The sequence below is a fragment of the Chionomys nivalis genome, chromosome 4, assembly GCF_950005125.1.
Source record: "Chionomys nivalis chromosome 4, mChiNiv1.1, whole genome shotgun sequence".
Lineage (NCBI taxonomy): Eukaryota > Metazoa > Chordata > Mammalia > Rodentia > Cricetidae > Chionomys > Chionomys nivalis.
The window spans coordinates 79237285-79251673 of record NC_080089.1 but is presented as its reverse complement, the minus strand read 5'-3'; the positions used below and the strand labels follow the sequence as shown (position 1 = coordinate 79251673).

Genomic DNA, 14389 nt, shown 5'->3' with positions numbered 1-14389 from the left:
TATGTGAGATTAGCAGGTAACATTGACTTGACCATCTGAAATGCATTCTATAAAAAAAAACTACAGCTCTTATTAGAAAAATGTGAGAATACAGATGTTTTATGCCAGCATCATGATTTAACTAATTCTAATATGCTTGCAATGGGAGATTGGCTGGCTGCCTTCACACTCATGGGTACATCCAACTGAAGCTTAGAATAAAGGAGAGAAACCAATTTGCTCCTCAGCCCCAAGGTCAGTTTGAGGTGGGGAAATGACCCACTACACCTTGGAGAGATCAGTAATGAGAATCTGGCTTTGGTTCCTGCAATTGACTAGTGAAATAATGAACTATAGTCGCTGACTGATTGTGTGGTCTGAAGAGCTGCCAAGAATACACATTATCAGCTTCTGAGGCCTTTAAAAACACTTCTGCACTGCTCTGTGTAGATTTATGGCGTGAAACAAAAAGTAACACTTTATTCTCAAGGACAGAGCTGTAAAGAATTTTCTTTGGGGTTGCATGCTGAAAGATACTGTATTAATAAATACGGTAGTAAATACAGTTAATCATACATTGTATACTGTTTTTCTTCCTCTTTCCTTACATCTTTTATTATTTTGTTTCCTTGCATTTCAAGTTTTTCCGTCTTTTTTTTTTATTTTTAAAAAATACTTTGTGGCCAGGTGTGGATGGTATGTGCCTTTAATCTAAGCACTCGGGAGACAGAGGCAGGTGGATCTGTGTGAGTTTGAGGCTAGTCTGGTCTACAATGCAAATTCCAGGTCAGCCAGAGCTGTTACACAGAGAAACCCTGTCTCGAAAAAAAACAAAAATAAAATACTTTGTGGAAAAGAAGGGAAGATAAAAAGGCCTTAAGAACTGAAGTCCCACTTGGTCATGGCATACATAGCCAGTCATGCCACTGCTACACCGTACATGCTTTTCCATGGATCTTAAAGATGATGTCTTGTAGAAAAGGAGCCAGTTCATCTCTTTCTGATTGGCACTGCATGGCTTTAAGACCACCAAGAACACTGAACAATTAATGATGAACCATTAGCCCTTTTTTAATATAAACATGTATGGAACCAGTTCACAATATCTTTTCAAACTAGACTTAACCTCCAGGCTGACATTCTACTTTAAAATGAAATATTTGTCAATATTTTTCCATATGCTAAATTTCTGGCAAATATTGAAGTGTTCTAAGTTGGATATCCTTTAAGAGCCTATCAGAAATGAGATTAAATTTTCCTGAAGGCTTATAGCAACATAGAAACTCTCTAGTCTTGTAACAGTGCATTTGGATGTCCTCTACTCTCCACAGTTCAAGCTCCACAGAAATACAACTTACAGCCATCTTTAAAAGAGACCACAAGGAAGTAAGAAGCCCTGAAAGCCATCTCCTGACCCTTGACTCAAGCACAATTGAAAGGGAAAGAATCCATCATGGAACCATAGAAGACAAGCAACCAGAAATCTACCTACCAACTATGGACCTCAAAAAACTCATCCTCCAGCTACTAGATGGAGACCATTCCTTGGATGTGGGGACAATTCAGTTCAGTGATGGTCAGTTGGTGATGCTGTGGTTCTGAGTTTATTCTCATTCTAACAGTGAAGCTAGGAATGATGATGTCATTTTAACTTAGGCCCTGGAAAGTCAGTCGTTACTATGACAGGTACATCATGGATAGTACTATTTCTGTCTCTCTTCACTCCCTCCTGTGTTTCATCTAATCAGCCCCTGGTGATCACTTTGCACCAAAGAGAAGTCTCAGAGCACATAGTAGTTTCAGTTCAGTCAGATTAACGTGTTCAGTCAGTCAGGCCACACACAGAGGGGAGAACACTTGGAGAGTCCCATCTATCTGCCATAGCTTACACATATCTCTCATCCAGTTAACTGGTTGGGCTTCATAAGAAAACAGATGGCATATTCAAATGAGGATAATTTGAAAAGAGATAGAGGAACTGACCATGAAAATTTCTTTAACTCAAAGGAATGGCATAGTCTCATAAGGCTAGAAGTAGCATGTCCTCACTGATACTTCCAGTCCTGAGGGTTGCCCACTGACGCAACTGACCCCAGGGAGAAGGGTAAGGAACCACTGATACAACCCCTATAGGTCAACTTTCATTGGGTCCAAAGAGATAAACAGGATAACCAGACATGCTTGAAACCTTTAGAGGATGCTGCAGGGGAACCCAGGAGCCTGAAACTTAAAGATACTGCAGCTAGTAGAATAGATAGACAAATGGAAAGGCCATTTCAGCCCAAGATGGCATGAAACTGCCATTGTCTGGTACTTCTGCCATCTGATCTCTATCAACAAATCATTATCTCTGAAAATTGGGAGGGAGGTTATGGAGCCTCTGAAGGAACAAGCAAACAACTTCAGAACCGTCTCCAAGCTTGTGTGTTACTCTGGGCTTGTGTCCTTGTTGAGCTGTTGGGGTGTTCTGAGAAGCAGGAGGAGGGATGGAGTTGAACTCGCAGATGCCCCTATTTTACAGTTTGATACTAACCAATTCTTTCTTTGCCAGCTAAGTTACAGTCTTATCCCCATTTGCCCAGCCAACCAGCCTGACTACTTGATCTGAGTCTGTAGACAAAGGCTGGGGACCCTAAAAATCTCTAAATTACTATTCTTTTGTAATTGTTCTTATTATGTAATTGGTACATCATAATTACACACACTCTCAGGCTATAAAATTATGATTAGATACATGTGTATACCACATAATGATCAAAGCAGTGTAATTATTACATCTATCACTTTATTCTGTATCATTTCTTTGTGATGAGAAAATTCAAAACTCTTCTTAAAGCAATTATGAAATAAACAATACATTATCGTTAACTATAATCACCCCTCTGAGCAATATAATCCCAGTACTTATTCCTTCTGTCTACTTATACTGATCGTTGTACCCATTACCCAACCTCTCCCACTTTTTCATCCTGTTCTTAATAATTCCCCTCGCACAAGCATGCAAGATGCAGCCCGGGATCTACCCTTCAGTGGGCGGCATTCAGATTAATGTCCATTAGTCTGTAGCTCCAATGTCGTAATGCTGTAGTAGTATTCCTTAAGAAGTGACTAGTACCACATTTTAGGAGCTTACCTGGTTTATTGCCTAACTCATACAAGAAAAAAAGAAACATTTTAGCCTTGTGATCTTTTTTTCCCTCAGAAGTTGCTGGCTCATTGTCAGGCTCCAAACCTGCCATCCAATCAGGGCTGCCCACGCCCCTTGCTGACATCACTGAGGTAAGTGAGTTTCTTGTCCTTCTGTTTAAAGCCCTCCAGTAAAATAATCAGTTTCACAGACTGAATAGAAGAAAATAATACTCTTTGCAATGCTATTATTCTTGTGCATAAAGCTATGTACATAAACTTTATGTTTTTAGGTCTGTAATTGGGAACCCATTTCCAATAACTACGTTAACAAAAATGAATTCACGTTGCATTTCAAATGTTTTAAAATTCAGTTTCCTTGAATTCAGTTGGATATTTGCTTCATTCTGAGTCAGGTTGTGCTCTATGTTTAATAAGACGCATTTTGACTTTTTTTTATTTTTGCATTCCTTTATTTACTGGAAGAAGTAGAGGAGACACAGGCATGCCTCAGCATACATGTGGAAGTCAGAGGATAAACTGCAAAAGCTGGTTCTCTCCTTTAACTCTGTGGGTCCCAGGGATTGAACTCAGACCATCAGGAATAGTGGCCAGTGCCTTTTCCTGCTGAATTATCTTCCAGCCAGATAAAAGATTTTTATGAACTAAAATGAGTAATTAAAGCAAGATATAATACTCAAATTTTATTTTTCAGGAATACCCTTATAAGCTTATTTTTAATTCCTATGAGCTTACCTACATTTTTATTTGTGGGAGGTGGTAAAGCAAATTAATGTATTGGAAACTAAAAGAATTTGATGTAGTAGTCGTTTTTGTATTTAACTTAAAGCTCTTCAATTTCAGTATTCTGTGAGTTTTACTGGAGTGTTCATAAGCAGAAATTCTAAGTCAGCCCCATGCCTTCTTTGCCCCATAGGAAAGTCATGCTGACAACAAAAATTCTTTGCTTAAATTTAAGTAACACTATTAAAAATGTAAGTATAACCCTTCTCATGAACAGAGAAACATCCCCTCTTGACATCTGTCTTTCTAAATTCCTTCTTCAGGATGCTACTCTGACTCCAGAACTTCTGCCCAGTGAACCTGGACTCGAGGCAGGGGACAGAGAAGGACCTGACCTGCTTGGTGAGTTCCTTCCCATATAGTCAATGTTTGATGACAACATTCTCTGACGAACATCAATGCTCTTCCTCGAACCCCTGAAAAAGTCTTCTCCACCCTGAAAAGGTTTGTCTCACTAGTATCACAACACTGAGGAACTTCTGAGGAACATGAACCCCTCCAACCCAACATCCTTCCCTCAGGTCCAGTCACCAAGCCTCCCGGGAATGCTGGCTCCCCTTCCTGGGTGTGGTGAGAGGTATGGAAGCCAAAGCTTCACCTACAAAAATCTCTTCCAGCCTTTGAAACAGAGTTCATTAAAACACAGGAGCTCATGAGGCCCAAATCCTTGACCCGGGGGTGTGGTTACAGAGGGTTGAACATTTACTCCAGTACATCACCCATGCAAGCCACTAACGGTCTGTCTGTTGCCTTTTAAGTGCTTTCTTGTGTCTCATTTTTGAGACAGAATTTCTCTATGTGACTCAGACTCCTGAATGCCAGGATTTCAGACATGAGCTACCCCAGCTCATGTGTGCTTTTTAGTATGAATTACACAAGAAAATCACCAAACGCTGACGTCTTATTGATTTTTTTTCCTGTAATAGTTATTTTTAACTTTTACTATTTTGTTCTCTTAGAGCCAAGTTCTTATTATGGAGCCTTGGCTCCCAATACATAGAGGCTGGCCTCCACCATGTGGCAGCCTCCTTTCCACTCTGTAGGTTGTCTGGTGACACAAGTCTGGGGGTCTGAGGTTGCTCAGCTGACACTGCAGTTCTAAATGCGAACACCTCTGGAGCTGTGCTATGGTTGGGCTTTCTAAAGGTGTTGTTGCTATTATAGTTGGGAGGACTCCTTATGAAATATTTCCTGAGCGCTATTTTCCTCATCAATTGTATTCAGCAGGTAGGTAGATAATCACAAAGCGTGGGGTTTCCAAGAATGCTTGTATGCCATGATAGCAGAGCTTGCTGTACAAACTGAACATAGTTTATGTGGTTACTGACAAGAAGGTCTTCATTTCATGGCAGTTGTCTGTCATATAACTAAAATCAATGGCTAAGAAGAGTCACTTATTTCCTGTAGATCTGAAATTTGGGCAGTGGTTGGTGGAGACAGCTCTGTTCTACATGTGCCAAAAGGCAGAGTTCAACTGGTATGGAAGATCCATTTTCATGGTGACTTTGGCACATTACTGGAGAATCAGCGCCTGGCCAGAGCTGTTCGCTAGAGGCCCCATTTCCCCGTATGTGGACCTCCCCACAAGGAGGCTCAGGATTCCTCATGGTTTTCTGGCCGTGTTGACAGAGGCAGTATTCTGATCACTTGGGAGCCCAGAACAGCACCATTTCTCTTCTGATATCTAAGCAATCACAGAGACTCAAGCAGTAAAAAATATAGGTTTTAATTGTCAATGAAAGAAGTAGCAAGGAATTTTGGCCTATTTATAATCAACCACTGTAGGTAGATTTTTCTTCCCCACCTCCAGCTTCCAAATAAACCACATGGAGACTTACTATTAATTATATAGGCTCGGCCATAGCTTAGTCTTGTTCCTAACTAGCTCTTATAACTTAAATTAACACATATTTTTATTAATCTATATTCTACCACATGGCTTTTACCTCTATCCTTTTCTGTGTGCCTGACTTCTTTTGAATCTGTCTGGCTTCTCCTCACAACTCTGCCCTTCTTTACAGTGTTCCCCTTGCCTCAAAAATCCTGCCTAGCTATTGGCTATTTAGCTTTTTATTAAACGAATCCAAGTGACATTTCTTCACAGTGTACAAAAAGATTGTCCCACAGCAAACCACAATGGATATCAACCATCATTTTGACCTTAAAATCATCTGAGAGTTGGTTGTATATAACAAAACATAACTTTTGGTAAAATGCTTAATGCTGTCTCTTTATTATTTTCCTTCATTATAAGAACAGAAACACTTATAAAACTGGCATTTTAGGCAGACTAATAAAAATTATTATATATCTGTGACAAACGCATTATTATACTTTCAAATTGCTTTACTGTTCCTATATAAGAATACAGCATAGAACACTAAAGCTAAAAAGATTCTAAAAAGCTAAAAAGATAATTCGGTTAAGCCTTTGTGCTTCAAAAATGAGGAAAGCAAAGCTATCGACAGGAAATGATTCACAGAAGGTCAGGATCAGGACCATTTTTCAAGTTTTCTCCAGACTATACTGTATTTGCCTGTAGCAGACGTATCCAAAAAAAAAAAGTTATTTTCACTCTGATCAGATATTTCAACAGGAAAAAAACACTGGCTGTACTAGCTTGTCAACCTCATTTCAATCCCTTAGACCCACAGAAAGCTGGATGCAATAGCTCAAATCTGTAATCCTAGCACTCCTATGTGAGATTCGAGGGAGAGACAAGAGAATCACATATAAGATCACAGGTCACATAGTGTGAGATGTGAAGAGAGACAGAAGCAAGAGAAGCCCTGCCTCAACAAGATGGAAGGAAAGAACTAGAACTAACTCCCAAACACTGTATCTGGATCTTGCTGCACTTATACAAACACAACACCCACACAGTAAAAATAGTAATTTTTAGAATATCTTTTATTTATCATCTGATAATTTCATATACGCACACATATATGAACATGGGTCCTCTACAAGAACAACACATATGTAGCATCCCAGATGCATATATAAGTAGTATCTTGATCACACACATCCCCAGTTGCCCCTTCCCACTCACTCCCTTGAACATTTTCCAACACATTCCCTGTCAGCTTTTCAGTCAATCTATGCACACCTTGTCTGCTAGACCTGGCATATGAGGACCTGAAAGAGAGGGGCAGACTTCAGTAAAATGCTGCCGACAACTTACTTCAGTTCAATGTGCTATTATATACAAATGAAACAAAGAAAGCAATGATCTAAGGAAAGATTTTTGAGCTCAGAAAAACATGCAAATAAATGGCAGTAAGCACATACTACATGTTAAGAGAACAGCCCTTTCCCAGAACTTCTCAGGACAGAGCAATTTAAACACTGTGCCTGGCACATACTATAGATTACATCTGGGAAATCGTGAGATCAGGGTCATATCCAGATTCAGGGCACACTGACCAGACTGAGGTCTATAGCTATGTTCTGCCTCTAACAAGAATAAACATGTCTTATAAATTGGATGTAAATGTTTTTCACAAGAAGCATGAAATTGTGGCAAAGAACAATCCAGGGAACAAAGTGCACCCAAGGTAAAAAGACCCTCTGCCTTTCTTCCTGGAGCCTCTCTCACTGCTCCCCAAGGCATTGTTCACCATGTGTCATTCTTTTGACCGTGTTCCCACAATCCTTCTCTTACCTTCATATCATCTTTTTCTTCTTTTCTTTTTTTAATCCTACTGGTTATCCTTAGGATACTAAAATGTTGACTCATCTTGTTGGCTTAATCCTGTGCAGGTCTTATTCAGGTAACCATGGCTGCAGCAAATCCAAGACCACAATGGCCAAGTCATATGCACAAGTCAGTATTCCACAGAATCCTCCCCAGCATCCTGCCCTTGCTTTCTTTCCTCCTATTTTCTGTGATGTTCTCTGAGCCTTGGGGATAGGGCTGATATAAATGTTCCAATTAAGGCTCGGTACTCAGCAGTCTCTTATTCTCAGCATTCTGACAGTTCTGAGTCCCTGGATTAACTGCTGCCCCCTCAAGAAGAAGTGTCTCTGGCCAGTGTTGAGAGAAATACAATCTATGACTCTAAACATAAATATTTAGAAGGCAGTTTCACAGCATGACCGTTTAGCAAAGCAACAGTCCACTGGGGTCTATAATCTTTCCATTCATGAGATGTTGCCCAAGATATGATCTCATGAGTGAGATCCTTCCTGAGAAGCAGGTCTCACATTTGACCAGAAAATGTTTCATTGCCCCCATAGCCATCATAGCACTATTGCACCAGTGTACTGGGACCATATTTTATTGGCTTGGTTTCTTGAAAATTTCTTGAGTTCTTCACATATTCTAGATACTAATCCACTGTGAAATATATAGCTGGAAAATTTGTTCTTCCATTCCGTAGGCTGTCTCTTCACTTGATTGACAGTTATCTTTGTTACACAAAGCTTTCATTTTTATGAGATCCCATTTGTTAATTGTTGGTCCCCCCCCCCGCCCCGAGCCATTAGAATCCTATTCAGAAAGTCCTTACCTGTGCCTATACCTTGAAGTGTGTTTCAAACTTCTCCCTACAACAGCTCCAGGGTTTAATTATGTTGAGGTCCTTTTAAAGTTTAGTTTTAAGCAGGGGGAGAAGTAAGTGTTTCATTTTTCTAAATGTAGATATCCAGTTTTCCTAGCACCATTGTTGTTGTATTTTCTTTAACGTTTATTTTGGCACCTTTGTCAAATATCAGGTTAAAGCAGCCTGGGGTACCAGCTCCCAGGACGGCACCCAGGGTAGCAAAAAGAATGCCTTCAGAGTAGCTGGGACTTAGAAAAAATTCTTCTCTATCTGAGGGATAGACTTTTCTGAGAGTTTGTTTTAAATTGAGTATGTCTGTGTATGTGTGTTGTGTTGTGTAGTGTATGCACAGGTGCTCACAGTCAAATCTTCCTGGAACTGAAGTTACAGGTGTTTGTGGACCACTCAACATGGGCCTTCTGGTTTGAACTTGGGTCCTCTGTAAGACTAGCACATGTTCCTAACCACTGAGACACCTCTCCAGTAGAAGTTTGGTTTTTTTGTTTTTGTTTTTTTGTGACTGCTAAAATATCATTGGTTGTCATAAATCTGTTTAAATTGCTTATTTTATCTTGGTTTAATATGACTAAGTCATATATATCTAGAAATTTCTCTATTTATTTTATATTTTCCAGTTATATGAAATAAATGGTTTCAGAATAAGAGCTGGTAATTTATAAAATAGAGTAGTAGTAGTAGTACCTGTTTTAATATTTCTTTTCATCTCTAATTCAATTAATTTGAGTCTTCTCACTTTCTTTTGAATAGTTTGGCCAAGAATTATCAATCTTATTTATCTTTATATCAACCTTTGCTTCATGGATTCTAAAATAAATACCTTTCAAAAATTATCTTTAAACTTGCTTTGCCCTAAAATTTTAAGTACTTTTTTATCTCACCATTCTGTACATTTTTGTAAATAACCAACTCTTCCGAATCTCCATTGGGTCACCTGCTAGGCATCATAGGACCACAGGCTAGCAGACTTGTTTCCATTTTTACTTTACTGAACATTGCTAGTAAGTGGCTCTCAGGGACCATATCGCCATGATGCTCCCTGCACTTATTTTGTGTGTGTGTGTGTGTGTGTGTGTGTGTGTGTGTGTTCTATACTCCTTCTTGGTTTCCTGTACTCGACTTGCTTTATGTTCTTTTGTGTGTTTATTAAAACCCTGCTTCATGTGAAAAACACATGGTGACTTGAAAACATACACAATACAATCGGGTTTTATTTGAAAGAGTCAAAAGGAAAAATTGTAAAATCAACACTTTTGCTGAGGTGGTAAAGCATTGAAACTAAGTGTACACTGTGAGTGTGTTACCACTGAATATTCACATTAAATGCTTGATTTTTATGTTGAGTTATATTGAGCTTAATTTCAATCTCTTGTTAAAGAAGTCAGATGACTGTAGACAAAATCATATTTAAATAAAAATCATGTTTGTCTGAAATATGGCTCAGCTGATCAAGGACTTGTCTGGTATGCACAAAGCCCTGGGTTTGTTCTCCAGCACGTAATATAACTGGATGTGGAAGTCTGGGGTATATGATACACTTTCTAAAATCAAGCAAAAAACATGGACATCATAAAGTTCTCTAAATTTGCCTGAAGTGGTTCGTAGATTTGACGCCAAGTTTCTGAGCAAGCTGTGCAAGAGGAAAAACATAATCTATCACGCAGTTTGGATCTGCACACTTACAGCATGGAAACTGCCTTCTCCTGAGAGTCCTCATCAAGGAGACAGTCTGGATCTCATGAACCGTGTCCTATTTTCATCAACCTCCCCGGCATGTAAGACGGGCCTCAGGTGTTCCCCTCACGGCCTGGGCTGGAGATCTGCAGTGAGTGCCAAACCTACTTCATTACAGCAGAGTAGAGGGAGATATTCTGACAGTCTGCGTAATTCAATGACTGATCTCAGAAGGAGCAGAGGAGGGAGTGCGCTGCCTGACTTTCAGTCAATGATCTGTAAGTAAAATTATATCTCATAACTGGGCGTTTGATTAATATTGAGCAAGAAGAATTATATTTGCTGACACGGGTCCAGTGTGCAAATATTCTTATGTTGCCAATTAAGGACAAATCCATGTACATTCATCACCAGCCAAGCTGGGACTAGCAATGACAGCACTTAAAGAGAAAGGGAACCCCTAGCTAGGAAACCTTCCTGGTAAAAGGATGCCCAACCTGCCTACTCATAGAAACACATGGAAAAGAACAAAAAAGAAAGCCACAAAAGTTAGAGAGTGCTCTGAGCAAAACCAAGGCTCACACCCATCATAAAACAATCATCTCTACCAAGATTCTCAGAGAGAAATCTCTGGACTGAGAAACAGTATTCTGTCCCTCGTTCTGACCTCACCATCACTAAAAATGCCACCCATTGTCCTGAGTTTGCCCTTTCTGCCTGTAACATCCCGTTCTCTTGGCTGGATGACCTGCATGCAGTCTGTCCCCTAATGATGGGGACTCTGATGAGCTGCCTGCAGCTGTTTCCTAAAGAGTGTTCATCAAAATCACCTGCTCCCTGGCTCCTCGACAAAAAGTCACATTTTCACCCCTCAGACATAGTGTTGAAGTGATTGAGGTGCATGTCTGGGATCTGTCCCACACTGAATTCATAGAGCGAAAGGATGTGCTCTTGTTCCTTTTCTATAGACTCCTGGGCAAAGCAGTGTCTCACACAGAACTGCGGCTTCATGACCCTTCGTCATCGCTGTCCGTGTTGTCATCGTTAGTCTCAGTCGCCTCCTGAAGGACAGTCCTTCTTTGTGCCAGTCCTCTTGTGGGGCCACAGACCCTCTCACGTACTGAACAACATTCCTTACTGGTAAATGCTTTTGTCCAAATATGAATGTTGAAGACCACTGACCAGCTCCATCTCGTGCGATTTAAGAACACCCATGCAGATGAACATGGATGGAAAGCATGAAATTTGTGATAAACCATTTTCCCAGTCAAAAAGAAAAAAAAATATTCACATATCCTGATGCTCCATCAGAAAGGCCAGGCAAGGGCGCCATTTAGCTTGCTCTACTTTAAAATGAAAGGACAATAGGGAGGTTTGAAACTTTCATAAGAAGATTCAGTGGAACCTTTAAGCCACCGGGGTCAATATTTTTGCATTTCTCTATCAGAAAGTATGGTCTTCTTGAATGAGTAGACTATCACAAATTTTACAGAGCTGGGGTTGTGACTCGATGGTAAAATTTATACTTAGCACGCACAGGGCCATAGGCATGATCTGAAGCACCAAAAATAAATCACAAGCCTGATTCATAAAGGTCTGTGAGAGAAATGCGGTCTTAAGGAAGAAAAGGACCGCCACTCTGCACGCATGCGCAATTACACTCCAGCCCCAGATACCATCTCCACAGAGCCCAGAGGATGAGAAGTAAATTGAAGTTCTTCTAACTCCCAAACACCACACTTCTAAATTTGATCTAGACATCGGTGAAATAGTAGTATTCAGGGAAAAATCAGTGGAAAATGTAATGGCCTGCCCCAAATTGGCTTTTCCTATGAAAATTCTTATTGCGGCTTTGTGCCCTCTGCTGAGCTGACATTCTTCGTCTCCCTCTCCGACTCTGCTCTCCCGTCACGTGTACCCCAGGGGTGAAGGTCAGCAGTCTGGGCCTCCCGGATCATTCCTCACCATCTTTTGTATAAGATGAAAAGGAAAGGAGGAAGTCACTGCAAGCAGACTGAAGGCTCCATCTCAACTAATCAGCTACACCCTTTCTAGAAACTTCCTCTAGTCAAACGACCTTGGCCATCCTTTGTTGTCCAACAGTGCCACATCCGGACTCCTTGAGATTCTACTTATGACTACTCCTAATTTATTTTCCAAGTTGTGGCCCATTTTCCTGCAGAGTAATGGTCTGTTCACTCTCCTTCCAACCTTGCTGAACAGAGACCACATTTTTAGGACAAAATTCTGCTGCTTCTTCAGAAACAAAGGCTGTTAGAGATCGCTGTCTTTAGCCTTTCTCTTTTTTCCACAGTGACTTTCCTTCAGGAGAGCCACTCACGCATGCGCGTGTCGCGCACACATGCGCGCGCGCGCGCACACACACATGCGCACATTCAAATGATTCTATGCATCAGTTTGCAGGAATTCTTAGACACTTCATCTCTCATTAATGCCACCATTTCTCTTTCTTTCTTTTCGTAGAGTACCCTTTTCCTCCTCCTATGCAGGTTAGGAAACTGGTTCATCACAGGTAAATTCCAGAGGCTCTGTATGCCACGAATGCGCAAGAACAGAACAAAAGAGACCTTTAGGATTTCACTTAATTTGTAGCAGCTTTCTGGAATGTTTTCTATGTTTATTCATTTATTATTTATTCGCATACTTAGGAGCATGCTTGGAATGCACAGACAGAAAAAAGTGAACAAAACAGATAGAACCCATAGCTCAAGGTTTGCTTTCCCCGAAAACAGATCATGGGACAAGAATTCCATTGTAATGGGTTTATTTCAGAGCTGCTCCCAGGACACTTGGTGAGTGGGTGGGAAAGTGAATCAGAGAATAAAAGGAACCAAGACAGAAAGTCATCCTGGACCACTGGAACTGAGCACTGGTGTGCTAATAAATCATAATGTTCTCAACAACAAAAAGTGCTATATGGAAGCATAGGAAAATTAATTATAAAAATTTTATAGAGCCAAGCTTGGTGGCATATGTCTGTAATGCTGGCACACCAAAGGCTGAGACAGGAGGATTGCCAGTTCCCTGATCGTCTCCATCACATAGTGAGACGCTGTCTCATAAGAAAAAAAATTGATGATAACTAGTTGCATACAATTTACAAATAAAAAAATCGATGTAGTCTTCATTATCATCCTGCATCACTATTGGTTGCTAATACAGTAATGCTTAAACTCAGGTAAAATAACAGGAAGGCAGCAGTAAGGCTGAAGGAGTAGTGGACAGTGTCTGGGGCACTGGGAACTAACTAGCTGAAGGCAGAGCGTGTGTCATGTTGAAAAGAGTAAAGAGACCGAGGTGAGCCAGAGGAGTCAGAAAGAATTAGTGAGCCAATGATGAAAGTCTGGAAACACGGAGCCTTGCGAGCCCTGTCCGGCGGCATTAAAGGCTTTGAAGCAAAGTGCTGACACATCACATTTATGTTTAAATACCTCATGGCTGTGTGAGGAGAACAAGCCAGAAGTGGGCAAAAGCAGACAATCAACTGAAAACATCTTAACAGTCATCCAGGGTAGCAAGCTTGATGTCTAGACTTGCATAAAAGGCAGGAGAGAAAAGTGAGTTGATCTGAGTGATATTTGTGAGATAAAACAATTATGAGAGTCCTGGGCCTTGAACGGACTCAGCAATGCAGGCTAGCTGAATGGGTTGTCATCTCTGGGCTTATTAGTGGTAAGCAGTAACCCAAAACAACAGTTACTGCTCAACTCCACAAACGTCCCATTGCCCATGCACTGTGGACATCCATATTGTGCGTGCCCACTGCCTCCTTTGAGTCACGTCTCAGTTGAGTACATCCTAAGGGACTCCAGCCTTTACTAGTCGATCATTATCGCCACAGCGATCCAATTTTGTTGATTTACATTGTTTGTTTGTTTGTTTGTTTGGGGGTGTTGAAGACAGAGTCTCACTATCTATAAGGTCCCAACTACCCTCTCTATTCTCTTGACTCAGCTTCCTGAGAATTACAGGTATGCACCTCCGTGCCCAGCTTATTGGTTTACATTTACATAAAGAGAAAGATTGACAAGTACCCATTCTGAGTAATGCTTTTGATTGATTTTGACAAAGACTAAAAAGAAGTCATTAACTGCAGGAAGTAGAATGGGTGAGCAGAAAGACTCCTAGAAGTCAGGCTTCCCCTTCACAGCCTTTCCAAAACTACTGTAAATCTACAGCGCTGTAGGGCTGCCTCTAACTATACCCTAATTTAGTCATTGTGC

General features: G+C 40.6%; 1 protein-coding gene across 1 annotated transcript in view; it reads left to right on the top strand.

The window, feature by feature from the left end:
* Positions 1–14389, top strand: part of Impg1 (interphotoreceptor matrix proteoglycan 1) — a 100795-nt gene that overhangs the window by 36202 nt on the left and 50204 nt on the right. The window contains exons 9-11 of the mRNA XM_057768714.1: positions 1311–1555; positions 3182–3258; positions 4173–4251. Of these exons, the coding sequence (XP_057624697.1) occupies positions 1311–1555; positions 3182–3258; positions 4173–4251 (401 nt within the window). The remainder of the gene's footprint in view (positions 1–1310; positions 1556–3181; positions 3259–4172; positions 4252–14389) is intronic.